General features: G+C 37.0%; 2 protein-coding genes across 4 annotated transcripts; both read left to right on the forward strand.

Annotated features, from left to right (window-relative positions):
• The first annotated feature begins 1153 nt into the window (after positions 1 to 1153).
• Positions 1154 to 2782, forward strand: LOC149007686 (protein FAR1-RELATED SEQUENCE 5-like). Its single transcript, XM_089167135.1, has 5 exons — positions 1154 to 2260; positions 2348 to 2410; positions 2493 to 2549; positions 2634 to 2697; positions 2772 to 2782. The coding sequence occupies exons 1-5, from the start codon at positions 1154 to 1156 to the stop codon at positions 2780 to 2782; spliced, it is 1302 nt and encodes a 433-aa protein (XP_089023261.1).
• A 4449-nt stretch (positions 2783 to 7231) lies between these two features.
• LOC149007687 (Zinc finger (CCCH-type/C3HC4-type RING finger) family protein) lies at positions 7232 to 16886 on the forward strand. Of its 3 annotated transcripts, XR_016175084.1 has the most exons (6): positions 7232 to 7527; positions 7646 to 7684; positions 9324 to 10203; positions 11608 to 11715; positions 16053 to 16265; positions 16393 to 16882. XR_016175084.1 is itself a non-coding variant. In XM_089165825.1 (5 exons), exons 2-4 carry the CDS (start codon positions 7659 to 7661, stop codon positions 11710 to 11712), a joined length of 1011 nt encoding a protein of 336 aa, XP_089021951.1. In that variant the 5' UTR covers positions 7232 to 7527; positions 7646 to 7658; the 3' UTR covers positions 11713 to 11715; positions 16053 to 16886. The 3 variants fall into 3 exon arrangements, 1 of the variants encoding a protein (XP_089021951.1); XR_016175085.1 differs by lacking the exon at positions 7646 to 7684 and having other exon boundaries at positions 16393 to 16881; XM_089165825.1 differs by having other exon boundaries at positions 16053 to 16886.
• The last annotated feature ends 218 nt before the right edge of the window (positions 16887 to 17104 follow it).

The following is a 17104-nucleotide window of genomic DNA, read 5'->3' on the forward strand; positions in this document are numbered from 1 at the left end:
GGGTGAGCATGCGGAGTGCTTGGCTCACCTCCAAGAGTTGAATCTTTACCTGATCCAATTGATCTTGGATTGTATCGGGAGGAGGATTACGTCCTCCCGGCCATCATCCACTTCGATAGGATTTTGGCTTTCTGGGAATATCTGGATTATTCACTCCAGGTATCTGAACACCGGAATTGCGTTGTGAAGTGGCTGCTGCGGCTGTTGATCTAGTCACCATGGCTTTTCAAGTCTTTCCCATAGACGGCGCCAAATGATGCGTCCAAAATCGCCCACCCTTGGATCTCCACGTGATGTCTGCCAAACGAAAGCGCGAGATGTGGCCCGATTGCTGGGGTCGGGAGTCCACCTCCGAAGGCTAAGTCGATTGATGAACTTAATCCCAAACGGCTCGCTAGAAGCACAGAGCTAAGGAATGAAGAAACGGGAAAGGTGATCTATATAGCAGATCGCTGATAGTTTAGGTCTATCAGTATGTATCTGAACCTGAGACTCAGATAGTATTCTCCTTGATCGATTGATTCGTCCCTCACCTGGTATGGTAGTGAGGTTTATATAGAGTGTACCTTCGAATCTCCTTCGTTGGATGCACTTGAGCCTTCTTCGGGTAGTCGTTGGATCTCATCAGTGAGATCCGTTGAGCGATAGACTTCTACTAGTTTGGGCTAGTAGAGGACTCCTGAGATAACCTTTAGGTTATGCGATGGTTATCCCTTCGATAATGATTATCCACAGCCGTCAGTTTGAGTCTGCCATCATCAGGGTGATTACCCTGATCCATAAGTAAGATTAGGGCACGCTTGCAGCCGAATAAGCTTTCTTCTTCAACAATCCATCTTCCGGATCCGGTTCGCTCGGGAGCGATTCGGTTTTCTCCGTCTATACCGGGGTCGAGGGTCGGACCAGGTATGAACCCGGTCTGATCATAAACTCTCCATATCAGAGCAGCACTTTTGTATGATGAGATGGCAGAATCGTTCAAATGGTTATTCAATACTTTCTTGGAGACTCACAAAAATAAAGAACCCAAAACAATTTTTACAGATCAAGATGCCGCCATGTCGAAGGCAACTCTGAGGTTTTTACTGGATCACATCATGGTTTGTGTACTTGGCATCTAATGCAAAATGCAATGAAGCATTTAGGGAACTCAATGGTACCACATGTGCAACAGTGTATGTATGAGTATGAGGATGAAGTAGATTTTGAGATTGCATGGGCAAACTTCTTTGGCACTAAGTATGTGGTTGGAGATGGTTCATGGTTGGATTGTGCTTATAAACTGAAGCACAAGTGGGTGAGATGTTACATGAAGTATACATTCACAGGAGGAATGCGAAGTACAAAGATGAGTGAAAGCTTAAATGCTGACATGAAAGATTATACTAAGTGTACCATGGACATTGAAAGTTTCTTGAATCACTTTGCAATGGTTGTTCAATCAAAGCGTGAAAATGAATTGAAAGCTGAATTTGATGCAAGAAACAAGAGTCCAAGGAACAACCATATGCACTCACCTATTGAGTGTCAAGCAGCATTAGTGTACACTCCCAACATCTTTAATCTCTTTCAATCTGAGTTTGATTGGATGCATATGTGTCAAATAAAGCATCGGGATGAAAATATAGAATGCCATGAATATGTGATTGGTCTATGGAAGTCAGATAAGGTCCATAAGGAGTATCATGTTAAATGCAATCCAAATAATTTTGTTATTGAATGTAGCTGTAAGAAGTTTGAGTCATTTGGCATTCTATGTCGTCATGCTTTGAAAGTATTTGAAATTCTTGATATCAAGAATATTCCTGATGCATACATCTTGAATCGATGGACACGTGCAGCTAGAAGTTTATCAATGGAATATGACAAAGGTAAGCAAGTTGAAGAAGATATAATCATGGATGAGCTAAAACGATATAGTTTCCTTTGTCGTGCCTTGGCGAATATTGCATCACAAGCATCTAGATCTATAGAGGGGTTTGAATATGTGAAGAATGTTTTTTTTGATATGTGTAAGCATTTAAACACTCTTTTGATGCCTACCACTAATCCTCCTGAAGTCGAGCCAAGTGATTATTTCAATGTGAATATTGGTAAAGGCTTGAAACAAAAAAAAAAAAGGAAGAAACTAGAGAGCTCTAATAGCACAATCACTAGAAGAACTAAAAGTGCTTTGGAAAAGAGGGAAAAAAACTATCAAGGTACAGAAAGGCAGCATACTCCCTCATTTGTGATCAATCAACCAAATGATGTTCTTATGGTAATTTCTAACATTCAAACAATTCATGCTAATGTTATGATTTTATTTTTCTTTCTTCTTATTAGTTAACATCTTGTCATCTTATAGGCACAAGGAACTCCTAATTCTCTACAACCTACTATACACTTATCCCAAACTTCTTTGGTTCAGGTATTGGTAATATATTATCTTTAATAAATATAATTATATAAATGATACATTGATTTTTCATTCTAAATTCTCAACTTTGTAGGTGGATAGTCTTTCCTCTCAACTTATTGATCATGGGAGCCAAACTTCTTTAGCCCAGGTATTGGTAATATACTATCTTTAGTTAAGATAATTATATTAAGTGATATCATTAATTTTTCATTTTAAACTCTCAACTTCGTAGGTGGATAGTCTTTCCTCCCAACTTATTGACCATGGGAGTAACGGATACTCTTTCTCCATTGCAGGTAAAGTATCCATGTATTTTATATTCCTAACTTGTTTATTATTATATTAATATTTTGTGAATTTGATTGTGCAGATAATCACTGAGTGATGCTTTTGTTGTTGTTGTGGAACAGAAAGTTATTTAATATAAACTTAATTCAGTATTGACTACGTTGTCTATTGTATTCTTTTTTCTTTTTTTTTTTGTTCTTTTGTGAAATGGAATATGGAGTTGTTTATCATACGCTACTCAATCTGGTAGATGCTTTGTTAAAGACATTTGATATATTATTGTAAAGACTTATGATGAGTAAAAAATAATTTATCATCACAAGTTACAAATGTCGTTATTTTAGGGGAAATGCTGCCCAATTTTTTGAAAAATTTGTTGTTCAAGTTTTAGTCCATATCGTATTTATGATACACAAATGAATAATGGGGAGAAGCAAGTTGGTTCTAGAATTGGATTCAAATCAATGCTTTTAGGCAAGCCAATGATTTTCCCTAAAACATATAGAATATAAAGTGTCAATCAATTTTGGTTCCAGGTTCAATTTTAAATAGAGATAATAGAATTCAAATCTAATATATGATCATCAAATGAAACTTCCTAAAATTGATGAAAAAGTTGCAATAAAATACAGAGCGGTTTTGGTGCTATGTGATTATAATTTCAAATTCGTTGAGATAAATTTTCTGGCATGAAACGTTCAAAAAATGGTGTGATGTCAGGTTGGTTGCTATTTTTTCCCAATTGGCTAATGGCTGTAGACATTTTATTTTCCCAAATTTGCATGTCCATGAAACGATATTTTTGCACAAGGGATTTGAAAGAGCTAACTAAACTTGAAATTTTGCTTCAATATTGTTCAATTAATGAAGAAAAAACAAACAACTGAGTCTTAGGATTAGGATTTGAAGAATCCCTTTCACCCCGAGCAAAGAGACGTGGCACATTAACTAATGATGCACAATTTGTTTTGACAACGGAGATATAATTTTTTCATTTTGGGCCGATAAGAACTGTATTCCGTCAAAGCTGAGTCGAAGTGCAAGCCTGTATCAAATCCTTCTCAATTGCTTTTGGACTTTTTAGTTCCTTAATTATATTAATAATTATTCATTTACAAATAATAATGCATACAATGAGCAAACATGCGTACTGGAAAAAAAACTTGGTGAACCTGGGTTTTACCTCGAACAAATGGTTGCCGGAATGCAGATGCACTCCAAGAATCAATCTAAGTACTTGAAAAAGAGAACATCTAGTTAGTTTCTTTCCGTCAACATATTACTAAATGCACAAAAATTAATGATGGCCCCAGAGACTATATTGATTCTGCCTTACAAAACTAGAGAAACTGATGGCCTTGAAACTATATTGATTCTGACTAAAAAATTACAGACATGAAGAAGACTCGATGTTCTTAGCTCTCTAGATTAACATTGATACATATTTCACATTCAAACTGGCCAATGTGTATTTTATACAAAGCTCATGCAGGGAAAACCCCACCTAATAAAATCATAGGATAGAATGAATGAATCTAGATCATTTGGGGAGCTCTTGAATCAAATCTTAAATTGATCTTTCAATTTTCTCAACTTCTCTTGCTCTTGCTGGCCATTCGTATCCTGTGGCCCAACTAAGCTCTGAAGTGACTCGTTGGAGCTGCCCTCATTTGGCTCCTCTCCATTGCTCAATTTCCCCTGTTAGACTCAATAATCAATAAATGTTGCATACATAAAAGGAGCAGCACAATTATCACCAAGACACAACTTCAAATTCAAGAAATTAGTAATCACCAGTCAACAAAAAATTAGTAATCACACATGAAATACAGAAGAACATATTACGTATATTTAATTTGCATACCTCTCCTTGTTATGATCATTGCCCTAGTTCAGGACCAATGTTAGGTTTGATGAAGAAAACTTTCTACAGCCCAAACTCAACAGTTCCATGTTGAATAACTATTAGAATGGACAAGTCCATCCCTCAAATTCTTGCATGGTGGTCCAGGTTAGGGTTGGGCAAAATTTAATGCTGTCAAGTTCACAAACTGGAAAAACCTTCCCAAACTTGATCTGCTGCAACATTTTGACACTAAGCAACCCTGCCTGAGCATTTTTACTAAATTAAATACAGATGATCCTTATCCTGTGTACAGATTAACTATCATCTTCAAAATCTGTGAAGAATGGCATAAGTTCCATTTGTCCATTTGTTCTAGAAAACTCACATGGGGAACACCTAAAATCATTCAAAATCCACCAGTGCATTAAGAAGGAACTTGAAGGATGTTGGCAGCACATTTTTGAGAAGCTGCATCTTGCTCTACAAATCTACGAGCATCTTCAGTCACTTTTTGTTCTTGCTCCACCCGCATTAGGACCATTGTCAAAATTTAACAAATAATAGATTAACACACAAAAATAGCAAATGATGTATGCATTGAGCCTTTGGTTACATGTGTTTTACTAGTAGCAAGCCCCTTTAATGGGCTGAAATGTGTATTCAAGTAAGCCATTCAGGTTTATGCTTTTAGTAGCTTTTTTTACTTTGGCCAATGCTTTTAGTAGTTTACTTTAGGAACCATGTTTGCTAGTAGTTCCCTTCACCTTTTGTTATCAAAACAAAAGCTACTCCAAGCAATAACCATACAGGTTATCAGGAATCCACAACAACAATTGATTGATATGGTTAGAGAGTCTTAATTTACAAAGTGAACTCACTAAAACAACTGTTGACCATACACCTAGATAGTATCACAAGGTGTTGCTTCACAGTTCCCAGACAAGTTGGAAGGCTAAAATATTCCAGTTTCCCAATCATAACCATCTCAGGGATATGAGATAAATATTATGGAAGAAAAGGACAAGTTAATATTCAACAGCAACCAATGAAGTAATACTTAATAAAAATAAAATAAGAGAGAGAGAGAGAGAGAGAGAGAGAGAGAGAGAGAGAGAGAGAGAGAGAGAGAGAGAGAGAGAGAGAGAACTCGAAAAAATGAATTGTTCAGTTGAGAACAAGCCTACTTATGATCTGTGGTAAAACCATCCCACAAAGCCATGAACTCGGTCTTCATGTTTGTCAATGCTTCATGATCTGAATTACGCCGCTGCCTCAAAAAACTGTCAACCTCATCAATGAATATGATAGCAGGCTGAAGCTGATGGGCCAAACTGAATACATCGCCATCGCAAGATTTAAGTAACATATTTATGTATTATTATAAAGCACACATCCTAGAAGTTGTAGACCAGTCATTTGTTTAACAGCATGTTAGCTTCAAAATGAAATAGCTAGGCTACATAGACAAATGCCATTTTCCCAGGACATACTGACTATGTTCAGTTTGGAAAACTGATATAGATAATATAATTTAGTGAAATTCTAATTCTTCTTAACATTTGTCTCAGTCCTACTCATTGTCCTGAATTTTCAAGTGATATATTCAAACCCAACGACACTCGTGCCAGTTAAAAGCATACAAATAAAATGAGTGTCCCCGACATCCTGTGTCAAGGGGAAAGACTACAAAGAAAAGGAAAGCAAATTAATCAATGGAATCAATAAAGAATATGGAGCAACAGATGGGACTCAAAAGTCAATTAAGATGGTTCATCATGTGAAGAGCATCTGATGCACCAGCAAAGAGGTTTGGAATAGAGAAACTGCAAGTGTCAAGGACATTGGATCCAAAGTGACATATGTGCAACAAGTAGTGCAAAGACTTGAGGCTTTGGAATGAACCCTAGAGATGGTTCTACTTGAAGCATCACACGTTCTTGTTCATGCTTATCTGTAAGGGCCTGCCGCAGTTCAACTACCTCTTGCTCCTACCGTAGTTCAAGCAATAAAAGGTTGTTTCACAGTTTCACGGGGGCATTGAAGATAGCTAGTAATTAAAGCTTATTCGAAGACATCCCTTTCATTATAAAGCAAATCAAATCAAAGTTGTAACAACAGGAAAAAGAATAAAAAGAGAAAGAAGCAAACCATTCAGTTTTAGCAATTGAAAAATAGGTTTATCCAGTATAATATGGGTCTATATGTTTCAAGTTCTGTTTGGAATACCAGATACATATATCACCAAAACAATAAATCTCTTTGGTTTATCACAGCAATGGTTTGCTTCAACGAAATAGGGTTCCCTAAATCTGATCGAGAGTGGGCTTTTGCCTTAGAGTAGGTGCTGTGTCGTTTGGTTTAGGAGTAGAAGCTACCCTCGATGCTGTTGCTGTCGCCGTTGCCGTCGCCGGAGAAGGAGGGTTTATCACAGCGTTTTCTTGATTCAACGAAAACAGGGTTCCTGATCGAGAATGGGGTTTCATCGATCTGGAGGGGTTTGATTGTAAATTTAAAAAGTTTAAAACCTCACATGTAAAACAAACTTCGAACTTACGATTACGTCCCCGCATTTAGTGTTTTTAACCATTAGATTTAATATTGCCACGTGTCGCGTTCGCGGCAGTGGGCGGACGATGTCCGCTCTGCCGCGAACAAAAATCCGTTTCCGGTGAAAACCAGATTAAACAAGGGTTTATTTGGAGGGGCGGAACTCCGAACTCAACTCGACCTATGTTGACCTCTAGCTAAGAGTTGCAGTGTAGTTGCCTCCTCTTCAGTTGCGTTTCCGGTGACTTCTCGTACATTAGTAAGTAGTTGCCTCCTCCTCTTCCTCTTCTCCTCTGTTCTTCTTCTTTGCCTGCACTCCGTTCTACTCTTTTCTTCCCCATTCTCCTGCAACCCCACCGCTCTCCTGCCTTCCTTGGCTGCCATAGCTATCTCCAGCGTTCAAGGACAGAAGCCCATTTCAGGGTTTTCTCCCAGAGATCTTCAGGTGAAACATCATTGCAGTTTTATATCTGTGCATTATTAGTCATTATAATCTGAGTTTTGTCGCTTGGTTGTAATTTTTTGTTCTCCTGTTTGGTCGTTTGCGTCTTAAATGTGATTAGGAATTAGGATGCAATGGCTTCCATGGTTTGGTGGTTAAGGTATTGGTCTCTTTTTATTTTTTTATATAGGAGGGAATTCTTGTCCGTAATCGCTTGTTCAGGCTATAATATTATTACAGGAATCTGTGGGATCAATCCGAATTCCTGCTTTTAATGTTTATCTATTTTTGAGTTTTATTGTGATCCTTTTTCCCTGTTTCAGTTCATCAATTGGTATAGTCAATGGTTTTGAAAACCAACTAGCAAAGGGATAATTGATTGTAATAGACCAGTAAAGAAACCAACTATGGACTATGGTTTTTGAAAACCAAATGGTAAAGGAATAATTGATTGTAATAGACCAGTAAAGAAACCGACTATGGACTAAAACCAATGGACCAATAGTTGATTGGTTTATCCATGCACAGGTGGTGGAGAATACAAATGAGTAGATTTGCATGGCACTAATTACTGTTTTTAATTACCTGGGAAGTGTTTACACAAATCTTGAATTTAGGCTTTCATATAGTAATGTGGTTCCAGAGGCAAAACTTTAAATTGATTGTTTAAAACAGGTTTGTGTCATCTATTTACAAAAAAGTTATCATTTAGTCACTACATGTTACGGAAAGGGGGAAAAAACCCCTAAAAGATGGCTAATTACTTGAAAACTTCATTACTGTTATGAATTAAAGAAAAAAAAGAAAAAAAAACACAGCTATATGCCCTATATGCCAAGAACCTTGTGGATGACTGTAATGTCTTTCTTTCTTTTCTTTTATTGATTTTTCTTCTATGTGTATATTAAAAAAAAAGAAATTTAGCTGAAGTGTTCATTATTACAATCTTGGTTGCTTTTACTTGTCACTGAACTTGAATAAATGTGTTTGTTTAGAATAATATCTTTCATCAGTATAATGAATAAAATCTGATCTAAAGTGGTGTCATGTCTTCTTGGTGGTTATGAAGTACATGTTTGAGTAATAGGTGGATGATATAATTATTTATTATCTATATCTGTTGTTTCATGCTTAAATTAGACCATTTCGTTACATATTTTGATAATTTCCATTCAATTCCACACTCATCGATACGTATCTACACAAGATACGATACAAAGGGAAATGTCTCTTAATATCACCCGACAGTATCAATGTGTGATATTTTAAACCTTGGGAAAGTTGGAGTCTTTCACAAAAACTTCCTACATCTGTGCGGCCAACGGAAAACACCAAATCTTCCTCATAATTACTGTAACTTGCAGAACTCATGTAGTCTTGCTTTCCATTATTCTATATGGTTATAGGAGTAGAAAAGAGAAACTGTACGGTCCAATCATTAGCAAACTCAAATTTACATCAATCTTTTGTTTGCTTGCCATCTCATGATGCATACAAACTGCACCAAAAATTAGCATCTCATCATGTTCTGGCGGTCAAATGCGTCTCATATTATGTTGTGAATGTCTGCTATATATATGCGATATGCCTATATTATGGCTTATATAGCAGCCATATTGTAGATGTAGATATCACTGCTGTAATTTTTTTGCCTCCCAGCTTTTTGAAAAGCATTATTGCCATCTAGCCTGTTAAATGTTAATTGCTTTACGTATCTGTATCCATATGATTGCCGATCCTGAACTAACTAACTGATGTTCTTCACGTTGTTTCCCCCTTTACCATTCTTGGTATTTCAGTCGTATCTTGTTAATGGCGGATTCTGGTGAACAACTGCAACCCTCTGAACAAGTCTGCAGTTTTTTCAGAAAACCCTTGAAAAACAAAAACATCAGAAAGAGAACAAATGATGAGGATGAGGATGAAGAAGAGAAAAGTGATAATTTGATAAACAAGAAAAAGAAGATTCCGGCAAAGGTTGACAATAAGCTCCACTTCTCGACTGAGTCTTCAAAGCAGTCACTATCAAGTGAATCAGAGAAAGATCATGGTGCTCCTATCTTCCAGTTTGAGTCTTCAAAGGAAATTCAAGTTCAAAACGATAGTCGGGCTACAGCAACATTAGAAACTGAGACTGAGTTCTCGAAAGATGCTCGAGCACTCCGAGAGAAAGTCCTTAAGCAAGCAGAAGAAGCTCTTAAAGGGAAATCCAAACCTGGGGATGAGAAGTTGTATAAAGGTATTCATGGATATACTGATCACAAGGCTGGATTCCGAAGAGAACACACTGTCTCTGGAGAGAAGGCTAGTGGATCTCATGGCCCCCTTAGAGCATCAGCTCATATTAGGTCTTCAGCAAGGTTTGATTATCAACCAGATATTTGCAAAGATTACAAGGAGACTGGTTATTGCGGCTTTGGGGATGCTTGTAAGTTTATGCATGATAGAGGAGATTACAAATCTGGATGGCAGATGGAGAAGGAATGGGAAGAAGCCGAGAAGGAAAGGAAAAGGAATTTAGCTATGGGATTGGACGGCTCAGATGATGAAGGAGGAGGGGACTTGAGTGAAGATGAGGATGATGCATTGCCATTTGCATGTTTCATTTGTAGGCAGCCCTTTGTGGACCCCGTTGTTACCAAGTGCAAGCACTATTTTTGTGAGCATTGTGCTTTGAAGGTACGTTTATCCTTCTCATTTCTTTAATTCTTGAACATACTATTAAAAAAAATTCCAATTAATAATTTCAGTTGGTAGAAATGGTGACTGGGTTTCTAATGCTCAAACAAACTTGATCACCTGGGTCTTCAGCAGGGTTTGATTATCAGCCAGATATGTAGTTTGGAAGAAGAGGCCCCAGACCTGAGAAATGTTGCCTGCTTTGAGTACTCCCCTTTTGAGCTTGCTTGGCCAACAATAGATGGCTGCCCAGCCCCTAGAAAAGGTTCCAGACTTGGTAATTAATGGAGTCTTAACTCCAGAAGGTTGACCCTCTTCAAGAGGTTCCCACAGTGATAGATTGAAATTGATCATATTTTACTAAACCTTCAAAATTAATTTGTTCATCCACCTAGTCTAATGTTTGGTTTATACCATTCTTAGGAAATATGATCTTCTCTATACAGACTTACACAGCCTGAGTCTTGTGCCAAGTATGACATTAGATAGAGCCTATCGGATGTGTTGCCGACACAATGCAACTGAGATTTTCCTGTTTCCTGGCTATCCTCTTTCTTCTTAAGTTTTCTTCATTCCTCTCACTTTAATTTCCCTTTCTACATTAGCTTTCCCTATTTTTTTTGGGAAGGATCCATGTGTCTAACCCATTTAGTTTGGATAAGGCTGAGTGGGTTTTGTTTTCTAAGAAGTTTGACTGGCCAAACAATTTTATCTGCATGAAACCTTTTGTTTATATAGAGCACAAAACAACCAGCTCTCCAACAATTCCAAGATTTCTTATCGTTAATTTATTTTGAAAGATTTATTTTCCAGTCAAATTTTATTTGTACATGATTACTGTCGCAATCTCTCTGAATTAAAGTAATATATTTTTTATATCACAACAAGTGATAATATTACTGCCCTTTTGGTTTTTAGGAAAAAATTATCCTTTCAACATTTATGGTATTTTAGATTTGAGAAACTTTCTAAAATTAGAAAGTTGGGAATTCAACCACAGTGGAAGATCTAGTTTTTGTTCTTAAACTAGAATTGGCTTTTTATCCTTCTAGAATTTGATTTTTTTATTAATTTTTATTCTTATTTCCTTATATATGGATAAAATATCCTAAGTAAATGAAATAACAAACATCCAACGTTTACTTAAATGATTTTGGCATAAATAAGGGCATGTCTTGGTTCAATACTGTAAAACATTCCATTCTTCTAAACTTACAGTTTCCTTGCCTCTTTGCACCCCAAGAAATTTTCCTGCAAGGCATTGCATTGACAATCATGCATGTAACTTAGCTTACAAATTTTGTGTTTCTTATGAGAAAAATTTTGTTCCAAGTGAAAAGCTGAGTTAAATGTTTAACTTCCTGTGCTAAAATTCAACTCTATTTTACAATTCTTTGCCCACAGCATCATTCAAGGAACAAGAAGTGTTTTGTGTGCAACACACCCACTCTTGGGATCTTCAACACAGCTCATGAGATCAAGAAAAAAATGGCGGCAGAGGGGAAATAATGGGTCAGTTTTTTTTTTTTTTTCTCTCCCTCTCTCTCTCTCTCTCTTGGTTCCCTTCATTTGACTATGTTATCTTATTGGCATGAATATCTTTGCTTTATAGTGTAAACTGGATGTTGATTTTCCAGATGTTCTCTGACTGTGAGTTCGATTGGATTAAATAGCTTTGAGGGAATAGACAATTCTGACTTCCATAATGAATGAAAGGAAAAAACACTGATATTCTGGCAGCATTTCTTTTTCTTAGTATGAGTTTATGACGTTACTGCACTCTCAAGTGTGAAGTGTCAACATAGCGTTATAGTATACATGTAAGTTTATGATTATATTCAGTACTATTCCTTGTTTCTTTTTGAACAAATATGTGCCTTGTGTTTGTATTGATATAGATTAACTTTGGAGTTAGGCTTCCTTGTACCTTTTGTGCAGTCATTTATTTTCAAAAAAAAAAAAAAAAAAGAACTCTAGTAATCAGTAAAATAATATAATACAAGTGGGATTCTGTACTAGAGCAACCAAACCAACAGCAACAAAAGGCACCATCTCATCATTGTAATTGCATCAGTAGTTGGTCCCACATCTAATTAAATAACTGAAGTCTGGAGGACACCTCTTCAGCAAGCTCGTCTGCTATCACAAGCTTATATCTGCAGGTCCAGGCCCTCCAGGGTGATGTAACTTTTATCTAATCACTGATTAGCGATAATCAGTTTCAGACAATTGGTGGTAAGCAATAGTTGATCATTTATGGTTAGTGATTGACAATCAATGGAAGCTGTGGTTGGTTTTCCACTGTTCTAGAAAGTCATGGTCTTCTTTGACAGCAGTCGGTTCCTTAAAATCAACTCGAAGTCATTCGACCTTTTTGATCAATTGATCAGATTGGTCAAATTTTGGTGGAACTCAAATTAAAGGGTTGACACATGAAGCCTTGTGTGTTGGGTATGCCCAACATTGCAACACAAAAGTCTCCAACAGAAGGAAGCTTGTTGAAACAAGATAATGAAGGTCCAAAGGAAATGTTTATGGCATCTTCCTTCCACAATTGTTATAACGCAGGTAGTAATCCTAAAGGGGTGTTGAATTGGCTCAGATATTAGTGATGGGTTATCTTTTTGAGGATGCATGCAAAGATGGAGAGAAGGAAATGACAATGGATTTTATAATGGTTCCACCCCATGATACATCTACTACCAAAGAAGACTATATCTTTTGACTTTTTACTGTCTATGATTGCAATCTGATGGCAATGAGACCTCAGAATCACCTCTTATGGTTACAGTGTGGAGATACCTAATCTCCCACAAGTTAAAAGGTGGGAATGATTCATCCAAAAGAAAAAAAGGGGAAAAAAGAGAGATGAGAATGAATAGACATTAGCAATAAAGAAGCCTTTTTAAAGGCGGATTTACAAAATTAAAATTCCAAATGATTCCTTAAATTCCAATGCCCCGAGTAGCTGTATTCCAAGCGTTTTCCTAATTTTTTGAGAGCTTTCCCAGAGTTGTTATCAAATAGAGAAATTTCTTGAGAGTAAGCAATAGGACTAATTTTTTTCACTGTGCTATACTTTCTATATCTGCCATCTCCTCTACCCCTAGCTTCTATACTGATTACCCCTAAAAAAGAAAAACTCCCCTCCCCCCTCCTACGATTACTTCCTCTCACTCAACCTCCATGTAGCACCACTTTGTCACAAGTCGTCTACCTTCCCAATCCACTCTTGCCTTAACTTGACCCCACCTCCACCCTCTGCATCTCCCCATGCTTCAGCCTTATTAGCATCCCTCCCCAATTGTCACTTACCCAGCTCCTCTTCCTGTAGAGTTCATCCCACATCCCCTCTTTTTGGCATGTGGGATCCTGATGCAGTTGCCTTAGCCTACAGGATGGACGTGACCCACTTTGGGAGGTCAGACCAAGGTTTGGTCCTAAACCAGTTTTCTGGACTGGCAAGGCTGGTAGTTTACTAAGGATGCAATCTTATAGTTATTTTCTTTGAGTGGGTTGATTACGCAGGAATTCTTTGGTAGTTTCCTTTTCTCAGATGTTAGTATTCCTTTTCTTCTTTCAGTTGGTTCCCTTTTTTGTTCGGTCCTGTTTTATATATAATGGAGTTCTCTGTTCTCTTTATAATCTTATAATATGGTAGTTAATCAGATTTGCAAAGATCGAAGTGAAAGAATTGGCTGAGACATTGTGTTCTGAGTGCTTCTCTGGCTTTGTTGCTTTAGTTCTTCCTGTTCCTTTCACATGATTTTCTTCTTCTTCTCCCTTTTGCATACCATGGAATATTTGGCCCCTGTTCTGGCACAGGGTGTTTGTAACAAGTATCAATCTCTTCTATGTCTGCTCCAGTTAGTTAGCCTAACCTGGGGTTTTAAGCGTACTCTAGGGGGACATTAGAGATGCTTGTCCCCAAAACCTTGCTGTAACCATAGTTATAAAGGCTGCAAAATGACCTTGGCGTTGGGGAGTGATGTATCCTCAATTGAATAATGCCCAGTATTTCCAAGATCTTTAAGAGAACCAACTCATGTGAGCCAGATATGTTTGTCTTTGGGGGGAAAGGGTTAAGTTAGGGCTTTGTGGTTAAAGACCATGCACTCTTATATGATATTTAGTGTATCAAGGATACTTAGCCCATCCCATTGGAGATATGGGATAAATTCCTTGAGATTGGAAACCAGGTTCTATATGTGCTAGAATGGCTGAAAATGGGGGGAAAGTAGATGACGATATAGGGTATGATCCTCCATTTGGTTGGCTAAATTAGAAGATATGGGATGTGTTGTTTTTAGGGTTTTAGGAAGTCTGAAAAGTTGAAAACTAAAAAACAGAAAAAGGTGAGGGGAAGGGGGAAGGGAGATTGTTGGCTTACCAATAAGGTAAGAATCAATATCCATTATGTTCCAGAATGTTTGAACAATTTGCAACACCTACACAAACTATTCAGATTATTTTTTGTGTTCCTTTGACTTTTAGGAATCATCCACACAGGTCAGCTATACATGTATCTACCTTATTTTCTTTTCTTTTTTGGACATATTTGGTCCTTTGATCTTGTGCCAATTTTAGTCTGGCTTTAGAAAGTAGCAAAAGTGAAGTCAAATCAACCAGGTTTTCCACCGGTTGTAAACTTGTAATTTAGAGGTAGGATGTTTTTGAGAACGACTTAAACTATGCACAAAAGGACTACTAGTTGGTCATATCAATTGAGCAGAAATGATCTTTGCTTTCATGGTACAAATGGAAGTACGCACTTTCATTTGAGTCCCGATTACCCACCAACATGGGGGTGGGTTCCTGGGGTGATTGGGTGTCGAAAGACTGGGATCTGGAAGCAGTATAGACTCTAGGGAGTCGTAGCCTCATAATTGAGAGACTCCATCTTCCCTTTTCTTGAAATGCTATTATGTTGGATGGTTGTGCTGGTTTTGATGAGTCCATTGTCTTTGTATTGTAACTATAAATTTTCTTTATTTTGGTTTTAAATCGTGATAGGTTAATGAAATAACATCTAGTTTTGAGTGGCTTCTATAGTAAGACACTAAAGTTGATGTTCTGGGTCTTCCTTAAAGAGTTCACATGGACTAACATACATGGAGTATTAGTTACTACTCCCACTCAGGCAAAGCAATAAGAACATGCACATGTTGATAATCTAATATAAGGAATTAAGTAAATTAGATAAGTATAATCTGGAACACTTTTATTAGATCCATGGATCTAAGGTTATTCTGAGGTTCTTGATCACCATGGATTTGGGATGGTACTTGGCTGTTTCGAGTTGGTACCGGTGACAAATTTGGGTTGTGCAGTGATTTGTAAAAAGCAGCTGTATCCAACCTTGCGATAACTACATATGTTGATGAGAGTAGTCATGTCCTTAAAGAGTACAATTAGTAAATGGAGAGCAACGGTTACAATGGTAAGAGTGATGATGCAAGCTGGGGATCTTAAGTGGATGCCTTTCTCTCTGCTTTTGGTAATTCTACATTGTGGGATGCCCTGATAATGGCAATTGATACTTCATTAAACTGTTATTGCTGTGTGACTTAAGAGGTTCCCAGGCCATTATGGAACAGAGTTGTCCTAAATCCAAATCATTGTGGGACAAATCCCTATCCATGTGTGATGCAACTAGAAATTAAATCTCAATATGTGTCAGTTGTTGAACCTTTTTTTTTTTGTTGTGGCTAAGTTTTGAGTAATGGACTACCAACTTCTTTTTTATCTCTTTTTTATCCTCAAATTCCAAAAGTGATCGAACCAGTAAATTAGCAAGTCATTGGTTAATCTCAATTGTTTCCGGATTCTTAATTTGAATACTCTTGCAGGTATTGGACGTGTGAGCATGATGCTACTTGGGTCTGTGGTTAACAACTTCATCTTTCCTACACCTCCAAGTATTAAACCAGTGAGCATGTTGTAACTCATTTCGCACAGAATTTTCCGTTTTGACTCCATTTCTGTAAAGTATCGAATCCATCAATGTGCTGTGTAGCTTCAGTCTAATCAGATCAGAATTTTCATAATCCTTGTTCCTGCAGGTAAATGAACTAGAGAGCCTGTTTAGTCCCAGGCACATTAGACTTCTAAATTTCCAATTTCTTTAAGCCATTGGTTCTATTTACAATGACAAGACAGTTTTGAGGTTCTCTAGTTATGATGATTCAGGTGTTGCCATTGTTGATGGAAGGCTACTACTAGTTGCGAAAGATATCAAGATACCCTTGCAAATGGAGATCGCCGTAGAAAATTTGGTGCTGTTTGGACTTTTGATTGTATGCTCTAACACCAGTAGCAATGGCTTCTGAGCTTCTGGACCTAATTATCTAAACGAAGTTACACCCAGTTTCAAATTTCAAGTGCTTTTAATCTGTTGCTCTCTTGGCCAGGAAAGTTAAAAGCTATGAAAAGTGTATTTCTTGTTCTGTAACGTAAACAAATACTGCATACCATTAGTTGGAAAAATTTAAGCATGTGTGGTCTATTAGGGTGCGTTTGACGTGTCTGAGCTATACGCATTTTGTTTTGCAATTTTGGTGTTTCTGTGCTTCAAAAAATGTATTGTTGGTGTTTTTATGCTTTAAAAAACATTTTTAGAACATTTTTGAGCGTTTGATAAACATGTTTAAGAATATATTTTTAAATATTTTCAAAGCAAAAACATGTCTGAGAAACTTGTTCTTAGAAATCTGTTTTTGGTGAAATTTTATTTTGAACAAGTATCAATAATTACAAAAATAATATTATCATCTAATTAACTATAAAGGATAATCATATACTTGAATTAAAGTAAAATTTAAATTTAAAGAGTTTTACGTTACATTCAAATTTCAATATAAAAATTTTACCCCAAAAAAAGTAAAAATTAAACTTAAATAAG

The sequence above is a fragment of the Hakea prostrata genome, chromosome 8 (assembly GCF_041222555.1).
Source record: "Hakea prostrata isolate BN-2017 chromosome 8, UWA_Hpros_2, whole genome shotgun sequence".
Lineage (NCBI taxonomy): Eukaryota > Viridiplantae > Streptophyta > Magnoliopsida > Proteales > Proteaceae > Hakea > Hakea prostrata.